General features: G+C 47.7%; 1 protein-coding gene across 18 annotated transcripts in view; it reads left to right on the plus strand.

The window, feature by feature from the left end:
• Positions 1 to 14447, plus strand: part of Kdm2b (lysine demethylase 2B) — a 137705-nt gene extending 123258 nt beyond the window's left edge. For 11 of the 18 annotated variants that reach the window (XM_063271329.1, XM_063271330.1, XM_063271327.1 and 8 more), the window contains 10 exons: positions 765 to 908; positions 1905 to 1991; positions 2160 to 2429; positions 2645 to 2758; positions 3310 to 3348; positions 3536 to 4215; positions 4847 to 5010; positions 5096 to 5257; positions 5842 to 6060; positions 13190 to 13880. In XM_063271329.1, the coding sequence (XP_063127399.1) occupies positions 765 to 908; positions 1905 to 1991; positions 2160 to 2429; positions 2645 to 2758; positions 3310 to 3348; positions 3536 to 4215; positions 4847 to 5010; positions 5096 to 5257; positions 5842 to 6060; positions 13190 to 13371 (2061 nt within the window). In that variant the 3' untranslated portion in view covers positions 13372 to 13880. Of the gene's footprint in view, positions 1 to 764; positions 909 to 1904; positions 1992 to 2159; positions 2430 to 2644; positions 2759 to 3309; positions 3349 to 3535; positions 4216 to 4846; positions 5011 to 5095; positions 5258 to 5841; positions 6061 to 13189 lie in introns of all 18 variants that reach the window. The other 7 variants (XM_039089472.2, XM_063271332.1, XM_039089484.2 and 4 more) reach the window with 4 other exon arrangements.
• Positions 14448 to 14970: the final 523 nt, after the last annotated feature.

The raw sequence follows: 14970 nt of genomic DNA on the forward strand, positions 1-14970 counted from the left end.
TGAGTTCCTAGATACCCTGGGCTACATTGGGAAACCTTGTCTCTAAATAAATAGCAGAAGAAAAAAAAATAAAAAAATAAAAAAAAAGTTGTTCTGTGGAGAACCTGGTGATCAGTTGAGCTCAAAACATAGTCACATGTGTTTCCCTTTGATAGTGGCCCTTGGCATGGGGAAGTACTGTGCGCCTATTTCCTGTGTGGAAAGGATGTGTGCTCAGGGGTAGAAGTTTGTTGAACTTAGTAATCCAAGACGGCAAGTGGAACTGCAGATCTTTTCGGTATGCGTGTGGGCCTGCGTGATTGACTGGCTGCCTAGATGCTAGGGCCTGGCACCTCAGTGAAGTCCCAACCCTGCCACCCACCCATGCTTTTGCACTGTTATGGCAGAATGCAAATAATGCCTTGTTCTTACTCAAGATGGGTGTGGCTGAGTCCTCTTTGAGGTCTCAGAACCGAGACTGTGGATTGTGCTCTGATAACAATGGGAAGAAGGTGTTAGCCCTCTGTGGACACATTTAGATTTGTTGATATAAACAGAATAATTTCCTCAGGTTGTCTGCCTCACTCCTTTAAAAGATAAGCTCTGGATACAAGAGATGTTTATCTCTTCTGTTCCTTGCTGTTTTCCTAGATCTTGTAGAGTACCTAGCACTGTTAGTATGGGAATAAATTGGCCTGGAGCAGCTTTCTGACCCCTGACGGTTCTAGTCCCCAGTGGGGTCTGTCTTCCCTCCCTGATGGCTTGCATGTTTCTTGGGTCCTCAGCCAGTGCTGCCCCACACCGCCGTGTGCCTTGTGTGTGGCGAGGCAGGGAAGGAGGACACAGTGGAAGAGGAAGAAGGCAAGTTTAACCTCATGCTCATGGAGTGCTCCATCTGCAACGAGATCATCCACCCTGGATGCCTTAAGGTAGTATCCCCCAGAGGCTCTGCACACACACACACACACACATACACACACACACACACACACACACACACACACACACCCTTCAGTTCTAGGTCATTCTGTGTTGGGTGATGAGTCCTGGATGCCTTAAGGTAGTATCCCCCAGAGGCTCTGCACACACACACACACACACACACACACACACACACACCCTTCAGTTCTAGGTCATTCTGTGTTGGGTGATGAGTCCTGGATGCCTTAAGGTAGTATCCCCCAGAGGCTCTGCACACACACACACACACACACACACACACACACACACACACACACACACCCTTCAGTTCTAGGTCATTCTGTGTTGGGTGATGAGTCCAGGGCAGGAAGAGTTTGAAGTCATGTCCTGACTGAGTAAACTCAGTTCATTCTGAATACCCTGGACCCCAGAACCATGGCAGGTTCCAAGCATCTTAGTAGACAGAAAGCACCTGAGACCTGGCTTCTGGGAGAAAAGAGCCTGGGCCAGGGAGGGCGGGTCCTGAGCAATAGGTGGTTTTTCTCCTATGCATTTGCACCAAGAACCGGTTTCTGTGATATGCTAGGGCAGGAATGCCTTGTGGGTGACCTCTGTGCCTGCCTGGCTCAGGCAGCTGATTCCACCTGAGAAAGGAAGAACACATTCTGTGCTGGCACACGTCTCTGTCCCAGCGTTCATGTCTGTGGGCTGCAAGCGGTGAGGGCCTTGGTTCCCTCTGCACACTCACCTGAAGGGGTTGCTATGCCATCGTGGCGTTGGAAGCCAGCCTCTCCTGGTAATTATTGCTTCACCATTTCTCTTGAGCTCAGCTAAGGTAAATAACACAGCCACGTGGTGGGTCTTCCCTTTAGGCTAGGCACAAGGTGGACACAGCTTTGGGGAGGGTGTGAATGCTGAGGTATACCGGTCTTTGAAGGACCTTGTGTCCTGTGGACTCTCTGAGTACCCCTCCTTGCCCACTGAGTCCTGTCCTGTCCTTGCAGATTAAGGAATCAGAGGGTGTGGTCAACGATGAGCTTCCCAACTGCTGGGAGTGTCCGAAGTGTAACCATGCCGGCAAGACCGGGAAAGTGAGTGCGGACTCCAAGTCCCTGGTTGGGTCGGGTTGGCAGAAAGGGATGGGCCGGGCCTTGCCAGGACCAGCCTGTCCCCAGTTGTCAGTCAGGTGGGGTGCAGCGGGCTGGGCAAAGAGAAGCAAGTTCAAGGATATACAGTTGGATTGTTGTTCTCTCTTTTTGGCCTACAAGCAAAAGCGTGGCCCTGGCTTTAAGTATGCCTCCAACTTGCCTGGCTCCTTGCTCAAGGAGCAGAAGATGAACCGGGACAACAAGGAAGGGCAGGAGCCTGCCAAGCGGAGGAGTGAGTGTGAAGAGGCCCCCCGTCGCAGGTCAGACGAGCACCCCAAGAAGGTGCCTACAGATGGCATCCTCCGCCGAAAGTCTGACGATGTGCACCTGAGGAGGAAGCGGAAATACGAGAAGCCCCAAGAGCTGAGTGCACGCAAGCGAGTACGACCTGGGAAGGCCTGGGTAGCAAGCAGAAGGGTGGTGTGGCTGGTCTTAGGTATGGGGGTGTGGGGTGGGGACCAAGGAAAGTTAATGGGTACAACCCGGGAATCCTGGCCTCTTAAGAGCTGCCCTGAGCAGGTCACCCAAGTTCTGAAAGCCTGGTCCAAAAGAAAGAGAAAAGCCAGCGAAGTCACTCCTCTTCCCACCCCCTTTAGGCCTCGACGCTTCAAACGTCCCCCGGTTCCTCCTCTCACCTCTCGCCGAGGCCCCCTCTAGGCAGCAGTCTCAGCCCTTGGTGGAGATCCAGTCTCACTTACTTCCAGCAGCAGGTGCTCCCACGCCCCGCCCTCCTGAGGCCCTGGGGACTCTGGAGTCAGGCTGCCCTCCGCCCCACTCCCCACACCCTTGTCCATCGCTGCTGGGCTGCAGCCCGCCTGAGAGGCTGAGGTGGAGAGGCCTCTGGTGGTTGGGGAGGCTGCAGCTGGGAAGGTCCTGGCAGCCCTGCTTTGCTATGGGCCTTGCCATTAGTAGCCACAAGGTGGCGCCTGGAGAAGCTCCTGGCTTAGGCTTGACTAGGGGTGTCTCCTGCCTGGTCTCCAGAGCTCTGGGCTCCCTCAGCCATGACACTGCTGTTAGTAGGCAACTATCCTCTCTGATCTATTTCAGGTGGGAGGTCAGCTGGGCGGGAACAATTGGCCATCTTCCATTATTTCTGTCATTCTCTGGGAGAGCATCAGGCTGTCAGATGTAAAGTCATGGCTTTATAGGAAGATGGCCTCCTAGCCCTTACTCAAGAGACTGGGCTTGTGGGGTGGGAGTGTAAGGGGGACCATTTTCTCCAGTCCAGGAGCAAGCTCTGTACCCTTTCTTCCTATGACAGCTAAAACCTGGCAAAGAAGATAAGCTTCTCAGGAAAAAGGTACCATCTTCCCTCCCTCCCCTTGTGTACCTGCAGCCTACTTTAGGCTGTCAGAGCTGGAGGCAACACAGCCACCTGGTGGCCCAACTACATCTCATTGTAGGGTTGGGAAGTCTGGGGTGGGTGCTGCCCCAGACTGGGTTAATCCCAGGCCACCCATCCTCACCCTTCTCACTCTCTCCGGCAGCGGCGGTCCTGGAAGAACGCTGAGGATCGGCTGTCACTGGCCAACAAGCCCCTTCGGCGCTTCAAGCAGGAGCCAGAGGACGACCTGCCTGAGGCACCTCCTAAGACCCGGGAGAGTGATCAGTCACGGTCCAGCTCGCCCACAGCTGGGCCCAGCACTGAGGGGGCCGAGGGCCCAGAAGAGAAGAGGAAGGTGAAGATGCGCCGGAAACGGCGGCTTCCCAACAAGGAGTTGAGCAAAGAGCTAAGCAAGGAGCTCAACCACGAGATCCAAAAGACAGAGAGCACCTTAGCCCACGAGAACCACCAGCCTATCAAGTCAGAGCCCGAGAGTGAAAACGAGGAGCCAAAGAGGCCCTTAAGCCACTGCGAGCGCCCGCACCGCTTCAGCAAAGGGCTCAACGGCACTCCTCGGGAGCTGCGGCACTCACTGGGACCTGGGCTTCGCAGCCCACCTCGTGTCATCTCCCGGCCCCCGCCCTCTACATCCCCACCCAAGTGCATCCAGATGGAGCGTCACGTGATCCGGCCACCACCCATCAGCCCCCCACCTGACTCGCTGCCCCTGGATGATGGAGCAGCCCATGTCATGCATAGGGAGGTGTGGATGGCAGTCTTCAGCTACCTCAGCCACCAAGACCTGTGTGTCTGCATGCGGGTCTGCAGGACCTGGAACCGCTGGTAAGGAACGCCCTGTGCGGGAGGGCTAGGTTGTGGGTCAGCTCGGTCCGTGGAAGCGTGTAGTGCTTGAACTGCAGTGGAGGCACGTGTCTGCTTTCCAACACGGAAAACTAAGGGCCATGCAGAATCCCTTGTCTAGACTTGGCTGACGTTGGCTGAGAGTATGCCCATAGTGACTAATTCAGCCTGCCGTTTTCCTAGTTTCAGCTGAGTTTCTGACCTTCCGTCATTAACAGGAGGATCCAGTACCTACCTCCACAGGGGTTGTTAAGACGCATCCTATAGAAGGCGTAGTAAGGCCCAGGAGGCATTTCATGGAGAGTTCTAGCTGGAATTGTCTATATAAGCATGTGGCCGTCAGCAGAGGTGCCCATACTTGGGGTGGGTGCTAAGTACATTACAGAGGGCTGGATCTTTTTTTTTTTTCCCCCCTGGGGCTGGGGACCGAACCCAGGACCTTGCGCTTCCTAGGCAAGCGCTCTACCACTGAGCTAAATCCTCAACCCCACAGAGGGCTGGATCTTAAAGGCACATCCTCCTTGTAGACAGAGGTGGGGAAGTTACTGCAGCCAAGCAGGGGTCCCCACCCCCGGGGGACAGCTCTGATGATTCCCGTCTGGCTGACTCCCAGGTGCTGCGATAAGCGGTTGTGGACCCGCATCGACCTGAACCACTGCAAGTCCATCACTCCCCTGATGCTGAGCGGCATCATCCGGCGGCAGCCGGTCTCCCTGGATCTCAGCTGGACCAACATCTCCAAGAAGCAGCTGAGCTGGCTCATCAACCGGTTGCCTGGTAAGCGTTTGGTGAAGGGCCCCAAGTGTGTAGTGATGGTGGCCTGGATGGTGTCACCTGACTCCTGCCCTCTTCTCGTCTCTAGGGCTCCGAGACTTGGTGCTGTCAGGCTGCTCATGGATCGCTGTCTCAGCCCTCTGTAGCTCCAGTTGTCCACTGCTCCGGACCCTGGATGTCCAGTGGGTAGAAGGACTAAAGGATGCCCAGATGCGGGATCTCCTGTCTCCACCCACAGACAACAGGCCAGGTGAGTTGCTGGGCTGGGGCTGTACCCTAAGCGTCTGTCCCATGGACATGAGGTGACCAAAGTACCCTGTTCTATTTTGACCACAATCACCTACTGTCCTGCCCCAAGCTTCCTCTGGCCTCAGCCCTTTGCTGGAAGATACAGGGCAGAATGTCATTAGGGTGTGAGGGTGTGGTCCCAGGTCAGCTGCCTGGGTGCCTCCCGATCCCCCAGCCAAAGCTCAGATGAGGATGTGTATAAAGTGAGGTGACAGCAGACAAGGACAGTGGGCCATTCCTGCACCAGCCAAGGTTTTGGTTTTCCATGAAATTTAGGCTCTGTTTCTGAGATTTCTTGATGGTAAAGGCAAAGACCAGCTTGGACTTAGGACTGCTAGAATAAAGTGCAGTGAAAACAGCCAGGCCTGAAGACAAAGCTCCCAACCGGTTATGAATTCTCATTGCTCTGTAGAGGATCTAGAAGTACAGGTTCTGATGTGGAAGCTTCAAATGCCGAGATTCCGGCTGTGTCGTTGGGTACACTTCCTGATGTGGGTCTTCCCTATAGAGGCTGATGGGTCGCCTCTCTCCCATCTGTCCCAACAGGTCAAATGGACAATCGGAGCAAGCTCCGGAACATTGTGGAACTGCGCCTAGCTGGCCTGGACATCACAGATGTCTCCCTGCGGCTCATTATTCGCCATATGCCCCTGCTCTCCAAGCTCCACCTCAGTTACTGTAACCACGTCACTGATCAGTCCATCAACCTGCTCACTGCGGTCGGCACCACCACCCGGGACTCTCTGACAGAGATCAACCTATCGGGTGAGCTGGGCCCCAGACCTGTGGGACTCTGGGCTCTGGACAGCTATGGAGAACTACTGTCTGGTCACAGTGCTTTAACATACAAGTGATTGAGCCCACCAGCTCTAGAGAGGAAGTCGCTGTGAGAATTAGGATACTTCCTATCAAAAGCCTATCATTGAAGGCATATTACGGTGGTTCCTGATCCAAACTATAGCCTAGGACATTTCCTGGGTGATAAGAGACAAGATCATGCCTGCAGCCAGTGTGTGGGCAATAGCCGAGGATGGGCTGGGAGGCAGGGTCCACTGAACACAGTTGACCGTATTTCTGCCTCTGTTGCCCTTACAATCTTCTGTTAAGGAGCCTGTTGTTAGAAATGAAATCCCTATAGAGAGGTCTACTGTTGGTCTATCACATCTCCCAGAATCCTTGTTCTTTCCATTGTTCTTTGTCTGGAGCCGACTCTGAGAGGATTTGGAAGGAGCTTGGTTTTGCATATAGCAAGGTAGACAGTGTCAAGGTCACACTTCCTCAATCAAGTTAACAGTGTTTTCTGATAGCCTAAGACAGTTTGGATTAGAATTGTTATTTATGTGGGGGGTGGGGGGGAATCACAAGTATAAATACAAGGGAGAAAGTTGTCCTTTCTCAAGAAATTATGGGATATCCTCACCTCACTAAAATTGCGTTTGACACAACTGCACTCCATTCCGCTGATAGGACTCAGGTTATTTCATTGATTACTGTCTTTACAGCTGAATCCATGCCACCCAGTAGGCAGGGAGGAGGTTAGACAGCTTGGCATCGTTCTGTGCTTAGTGTGCTTAGAAGCTATTCCTCCTCGTTGTAAAGGTTTCGTAGCAGGAACTTGTAACTAACAGAGGCAAAGAGCTATACTGAAGTGAAATCTCATCACCATATGTGATATGCAGCACAGTCTCAGGGACCCAGCTGAGACCTGAAGAGTGCCAGAGCTGCTAGCGTCTGGCTCTCAGCTCCTAATTACAGTGAATCTTCTCCCATGGTCTAGTTGTTATGGATGTGCAGTGCCGTTGAGGAAATGTGTGGGAGTGTGTACAAATCATCTGTATTTTATTTCTCCATCACAACGTAGTGAGATCATCTCTTCATCTCAGGACTCAGATACCTACCTACATTCATTTTCTAAAACGCCAGTGGCTTCATAGCCAAAAATACCCAGGAGAGGGGAGACAACAGTATCTAAATTTCAGCCCTCTTCTTCGATGCAAGGTCAAGGCCTTCTTGGGTCCCACAAGAACCTATCTCAGAAAGTCAGAAGTCACAGTGTGTGTTCACGTACGCTCTCCTTGTTTTGTTCTTGCCTCCCATTAGTACAGCTGAGTTATTGATAGAGTGCCACATGATGACCACGCTCGTGTGGCTGGGGATCTGGTGCCCCGTTGTTGCAATTCGTCCTAGACATACAGATCAGGCGCTCAGGCAGATACCGTGCCGGGCACCCACTAGACTCGTTCTCATCGGGGTCCACCTCCCATCTGTGTCTCATCCAGTAGTGGGCATACGCCTCCATTTCCCTTCTGACCTGTGTACAACGTAAGGATTTGTTACTTTTGCATCCTCCTTTACTGACTCCACTCTTCCCTCTCCGTGTTTCCAGTTTGTGAAGTTGGTGATATTGACCTTACAGTCGTGTACACCTCGGTCACTGATTAAGCCAAATGTGTTGAGTACACTTTCTTGATGACTTTGGGTTTGCTAGTTAATAATTGCCTTTTTGGTTTTGTTTACTTCTGAGCAAACTGTGCAGCAAAATTAAACATCCCCTTACAAACGTCTAGTCACACAGTCAGTTGTTTCTGCAGGACAGTATCCCCATCCCTGGCCTTTTCTTCTATTCCTTCTCCACGGTCTCTAGGTTCTCCTCTGAATGGGGCACCAGCCGCTGCTCTTCAGGGGCCTCACCTACCACCAGCTTCCCTTCTTCTTTGATTCCCCGTTTTCCTTCCTGCTGGTCTGTTGGTGGGTAGATCACATGAAACCATTCACGTTTAGTTGAGAGTTGAATGTAGACCCATAGTTTGTGAGAACCCACACTTTGCTTCAGAAAATAAAATGCTTTCTCCCCTGACTTCTCTAACTCCCAGAATCCGAAATGAAAATAAGTTTAGTGCCTTATCCATTACTTTTCCCCCCAGTTTTGTAGAAGTTGTCTTTGTTTCTAATTTTGTGTGAGAATTGTGTGTGAGGAGGAGGCGGGGAGGGAGTCGGGTCTCCTTGAGCTGCACTTACATGCATTTGGTGGTGAGTCACCAAACAAATGTAGGCACTGGGCACCAAACTCACGGCCTGTGCAAGAGCCGTGCACACACTTTTTTTTTTTTAATTTGTTTATTTATTCAGACACAACAGAAGAGGGCATCAGATTCCACTACAGATGGTTGTGAGCCACCATGTGGTTGCTGGGATTTGAACTCAGGACCTTTGGAAGAGCAGTCAGTGCTCTTAACCACTGAGCCATCTCTCCAGCCCAGCAGTGCACACTCTTAATTGCTGACCCTTTCTCCAACACTCCAATGTGTGAGTGATCGCTAAAGTCGCGAAGGTTTTTCTCCTGTCTCTCTGTGTGCTATGTGGTAGTGGGGTCCAGTCACATTCTTTTGCATGTAGGCATCCAGTCCAGTCTTCCCAGCACTGATTGTTGAAAAGGCTGTCTTTTTCTTCACTGAAATGTATGCAGTGCCCTGGTCAAGTCATTCGAGGGCCCACAAAATGGCATGTACTGCCAAGCCTTGTAAACAGTTTGATCCTTACATTTCACATGCTACGGAGAGAGTTGGCCTTCAGAAGTATCCTCTGATTTCCACATGTGCACCGCACACAAAAATACATCCTAAACTTGTTTAAACTGGTTACTAGCAAGGTGTGGTAGGTCACACCTTTAAGTTTTAGCACTCAGGAAGCAAAGGGAGGAGTATTTCTGTGACTTTCATGCTACCTGGTCTACTTAGTGAGTTTCAACAACCAGAGAGAGAGGCCCTGTCTCCAACAACAATAATTATAGTAGTAATGATAAATAATAAATAATAGTAACAGTAATAGCATTAGCAGCAGCAGCAGCTAATCTGTACTGCTGTGTGGTTACTAATTAGTACTGTCAGCTAACCATGGGACAGAATTTTTTACCTTGATTCTCTTCCTTTGGTCTATATAAATTTCACTGCTGTTAACACTAGTTTTGGCTGTTTTGGCATTGTAATACAGTTTTCAAAGAACAAATATGAATCTTCTGAGTTTTCAGATTACTTAGTCCATTTACTAAGTTTCAGAACGGGCTTTTTTCTGTTTTTGCAAATCCACTAGGGAATGCTCACATTTGACAGTAGAAGTATCTTCATATTTTATCTTCTAACCCAAGAACTTAGAACGCTTTTCCATTTGTCTTTTACTTTAGTAGGGTTTTTGTTTTGTTTTGTTTTTTTGCCATTGTCAGAGGACAAATCTCATTCCTTTGAATTTACCTTTTGTACATAGGCTTATAATTTTTTCATTGTTCTCATTTAGAAATGGAACTGTTTTTTCTAAGTTTGCCAGAATGTCTTAGGTAAAAGGAGGGTTTTCTTTTGTTGTTCTGAGAGACTTGGGCTCTTTGAATACTTCACTTTTTATAAAAACTGCACCATTTTTTCCTGTTAAACTTGTTATTTTTACTGTTTAGAAAATGTCATCTTCATTGGTAGGGTTTCTCTTCCAATCTCATATTTGGGTTTTTTTGTTTTTTTTTGTTTTTTTTTTTTTTTTCCTTTTTTTTTTTTTGGAGCTGGGGACCGAACCCAGGGCCTTGCACTTCCTAGGCAAGCGCTCTACCACTGAGCTAAATCCCCAACCCCGGTTTTGTCTTTTTTTAATGTATGTTGTATATGTGTGTACTGTGTGCACCATGTGTGTGATTAGTCCTGCAGAAATCAGGAAATATGTCAGATCCCCTGAAACTGGTGGTGTAGAGCGCTAACCCAGGTCCACTGAGCTGTCTCTGCAGTTCCCACTTTTATATTGTGAACATTTTCAAACATACATAGCAGTGAATAGTGCAGGGAACATAACTTGTTTTAGTCTTGTGTAACAAGAGCTATCATAAGCTGTTAGATAAGAATGAGCGGCCTATTTATAGAACCCCAATAGTGCCGTCACCTCAATTAAAAGAGCTAAAATATAAATGGAGTATTCTTTCACTCTCAGTGAGACTGAAGATGAGAAAACTAACAAAAAAGGTGCTTCTAAATAGAACCTCTCCCTCCTTCTTCCCAAGAGCCCCTCCTTACTCTTCCTAATTAACCCTCAGATGCTTCCCCAAGATGCAAAGGTAAATTTTATATATAAATAGAATAGAAAATTTGCCAGTATTGGGGGGAAGCAATCCTTTGTTTCACTTTCCAGTGTGACATAAGAGGCCCCATGCCATGTTGACCAGCCCTTGTCCTGTTCTCAGTATCCTTGAGGACCAGGAATAGAGCTCAGTGATAAAGCACTGGCTTATTACGTCACAGGGCCCTGGCTGGATTCCAAGACCACAGACACAAACAGAACCTCCCACTTACCTTTAGAAGGCAAGAGAAGCTGATGATATTGGCTTCTATGAAGCCCTGTATTCTTTTTTTTTTTTTTTTTCGGAGCTGGGGACCGAACCCAGGGCCTTGCGCTTGCTAGGCAAGCGCTCTACCACTGAGCTAAATCCCCAACCCCTCCCTGTATCTTTATATTCAGTTTGCCTAAAAATGTTTCCTATTCAGTTAGTGAACTCCATGGTGTCATTTAACTTGCACTCCATTTTTGGAGTAAGGGGGGGGCAGGTTTAATGTGAACTCCAGGTTAAGGCTAGAAGTTTGAATAAGTTAAACATTTTTCTTTTGATAAGAAAATTTTCTTGATAATAATTGTACTTTGTCTCTTTGCTATGAAAAAAAAAACAGTTATGATTTTCTCTGGGTGAGTTCACAGTTACGGACATGCTGGCAACAGAGTTTCCCTGCAGCCCTAGGAGCCCTTTTAGGACGCACCTCCACCCTTCTAACTGAACCTTCTCCTCACAGCTGCTCCCACTCAGCTCCACCTGCAGAGCTCAGCTCGCTCCTCTCAGGCCTCACTTCTGTCACCGACCCTGAGCTAAAAAGGAAATCAGAGAAATCCCCTCCTGTAGACAGTGAGCCTCACAGCTCCTGCCTCTCCCTCGGCACCTCTCACCCAAAGGGCCTTGCTGTCCAGATGGCACACTGATCTGACTGGCGGCCATTAGACATTCATGCTTATCTTGGCACTTACCTCTTCACACCAGTGTGACCAGTATTTCCAGATGGCTCCTTTTCCAAGTTGACTTTTGGGCAGGCAGCACTGGCCTCTTTGAATCACTTTCAGCAGTGTCCCTGGCTCAGTTTAAATAATAAATTAGCTTAAAGACCCGCTGTCTGGGAAATTGGAAGGGAAGGACCGTTCTGCAGTCTCATGTCCTTCTTGTGCATTAAACTTCTTTAAGTTTATAGCTTCTTTATAGCCTGGTCCCTCACACCTTCCACAGACATAGGATGATCCGTATGACAGCCTTTACCAAGCCAGCTTTATTGAAGGTGATCAAGATAAATTAATATTTTAAAAAAGCCCCTGTTTGAATGGGGCTTCACATGATATACTGAGTTGGTTTTGTTTTGTTTCTTAAAGATTTTACTTATTTTATGTATGTGATTACACTGTAGCTGTCTTCAGACACACCAGAAGAGGGCATCAGATCTCATTACAGATGGTTGTGAGCCACCATGTGGTTGCTGGGATTTGAACTCAGGACCTCAGGAAGAGCAGTCAGTGCTCCCAACCACTGAGCCATCTCTCCAGCCCCGCAGTCAGTGCTCTTAACCACTGAGCCATCTCTCCAGCCCGAGTTTTTTTTTTAAAGCAAAAATATGTTAAATGTGTTTTTATACCAGCAAAATTTATCCTTTATAAAGTGAATCAAATAATTAGTTTTAAGTAATTGTGTGTGGGCAACATCATTTGCAACTCTTAATTTTTGCAGCTAATTTATAGAGCAGATTAACAGCTAGGTATTGTTAGTGCTCATATTTAATCCCAGCACTTGAAAGGCAGAGGGATCTTATGATTTTTGGGCATAAAGCCCCTTTCTCAAAAACTTCTGCAATACACTTGAAAGATTAGTGTTTTTGGAAGCGTCTTGGCTAGCATTCTCATAATTTTGCCCCCTTCAGTCTAACTATCCCCACCCCACCCCCATTTGTCAGAGGCTCAGACTCATCTTACTCTTACTGCCTTCAAGAGGTTGGGTTACCCTCAGTGTCCACATTATGCATCTAAGAACTGGTGAGTCTGTGTTCAGGGCTTTGTGTAGGCATGATGGCCTCCCTTGCAGGACTGACAATGTATAGGTGATCAAAGCCTTCATTACTGTCACTTTGTTAGTGTGTGTTACCCGCTGGCCCTGGTTTTTATTCAAAAAATGGTGATAAAGAGAAAGAGGGGGATTCTAACAATCCTTTTCTCGTTTATTTGACCCACCCAGACGTCATTTATCTTGCTGAATTTCAGCTGGCGCTGCTCAGCCAGGTGACTGGATTCAGTTCTAAAGTAGTAGCTTAAGAGAAAAATGTTGAAAAACATGCAGTAGCTACAGGAGATGGTGAATTGCTTTTTTGTGGACGAAGCCTTTCTTCAGTCTCTGACTTTAAGGACTTCACTCTGATCTAGCCATGTCACTAGGATATTTATCTGAAGAGTAGTCAGATAAAAGAGATAATCTTAGGCAAACCCCTCAAAACATTGTGACCCTTTTTGTGAGACAATGGTTTTTGTGATACACAGGAAGAGGCAGCCCTGTTGTACAGTAGTTTCTACCTGAGTCGGGGGGAAGGAGGGGTGGGGATTGGGGTTGGAGACAGACAGTGATCCAGCCAGAACCTTATGTCTTCACACTCCTGGCAAGACTCCTGATAGATACGCTTTTCAAAAACACTTTATTAAACTTTGGAATTGGTAGGTGAAATTATCCCCATCTTGGAGACATCACGGGATAGACTATGCTCTGTATCTGTTACTGGACCCTTGAGTTTATAGGGCCTTGGACTTTGTGTCTTCTGTCCCTCACATGGTTTTTTCTTTCCTGCAGACTGCAATAAGGTCACTGACCAGTGCCTGTCCTTCTTCAAACGCTGTGGAAATATCTGTCATATTGACCTGAGGTACTGCAAGCAAGTCACCAAGGAAGGCTGTGAGCAGTTCATAGCTGAAATGTCTGTGAGTGTCCAGTTTGGGCAAGTGGAAGAGAAACTCCTGCAAAAACTAAGTTAGCTCCAGGACAAGGATGTAAATATGGGGGTTTGGGGGAATACAGCCAGGGAGAGGGAAGACTGCAGAGACAAGTGGGCCTGTATTTCCCTTTGGAATCTGAAACGAGACTACAGGACACAGTTCTGTTTTGCAAGTCTTGCCAAGGGAGAAGCCGTTCAACCACCCATTTGGGGATGAGTGAGCCAGATGTTTTCCTTTGCTCTTTCTACATCGTAACTGCACTGCTTCTGGACCATTTCTAAGGCGGCCTTTAGAAGACATTCCAATTGCAAAGGAAGATGAGCTTCAGAGAAATCCTCTTAGAAGCCTGAGTTTAGTGTTTTTATCAGCAGCTTCTGTTTGGGACACCTTGTTCCTTGCAATGCTGAGGCTTCTGGTGTCAACATGGAGTGGACCACAAACACCACCTGCAGCCATCTTGACACATTTTGTTTAGTTGGTTTTGTTACACCTTACATTATGCAGAACTATTTTTGTATAAATTGTTTAAAAATTATTTATGCAAGATTTGAATGCATACCAGTGTTTTTATTATTTAGATTGCCAACTGTCCTTCAGGTAGGAGAGAACTTAACCTGTATTTTGTCAACATAAAAAGCCCATCTCCAGATGTGCCCAGGTGTGACGGGGGCTATGACCTTCCACTTAAAAAAGCATGTTTAACTGGATGCTGAGAGCCTACTCTGTATGTCAAGAAGTTACAAGCATGTTGTGGATGTGTGTAAAGTATAGTCCAGGTAAAGACACTTTGCCAAGTTTCAATAGAATTCACCTTTTCCTCAAAGTTTTACAATGCAGACTTCGGCCTTTACACTCAGGAGGGTTTTGCTCCAAGCATGAGCTCTTGTATTCTATTTACATAGATCTAATTTATACCATGAGTCAGGTAGAGTAAATGTGCCCATAGCCTTTCCTCTGTCCCCTCCTTTCAAGTGTTCAGTTCTCACTTAAGTTGGTAAGCTGGCTATTTTCTAGTTGTCAAGTTCTGCAACCCTGTGTGCCATTGTTGTTTGGTGGTATCCTAACCTTTCCCTGATGAGGTTTTACCTTTGTTGGATTTGTATAAACAGTTGTACCAAAAAAAAAAAAAAAAAAAAAAAAAATCCACTCTGTGTTTGAGGGTTTCTGTTCTATGAGAGGGTTAAAATCTAATGCCCAGGGTAAATATAATTTCTCGGTCATTTGAGAAATGCAGCAGCCTCAAGACACGTGATTTTTTTTTTCCTACAGTAAGAGGTTTGTTTCTAACCAATAAAGATAATAGGAAAAACCTATGGTGTGGTGAGGGCCTCCTGTGGATGTTAGAGCGATGGCTCACCTGCTGTCTGTTCATGCACTACCCCTGTACAAAGCAATTTCTTTTTTTTTTTTTTTTCTTTTTCTTTTTTCTATTTTTCGGAGCTGGGGACCGAACCCAGGGCCTTGCATTTGCTAGGCAAGCGCTCTACCACTGAGCTAAACCCCCAACCCAGCAATTTCTATCTATGGCCAACCGTCTTACTCCGATGCTGCTGTGATAAATTATCAAGGCCACTTATAAAACAAAGTTCCATTAGGATTACTGTTCCAGGGGTTAAATGTATGAAGTGGAGCGGGGCG

Source organism: Rattus norvegicus, chromosome 12 (assembly GCF_036323735.1).
Source record: "Rattus norvegicus strain BN/NHsdMcwi chromosome 12, GRCr8, whole genome shotgun sequence".
Lineage (NCBI taxonomy): Eukaryota > Metazoa > Chordata > Mammalia > Rodentia > Muridae > Rattus > Rattus norvegicus.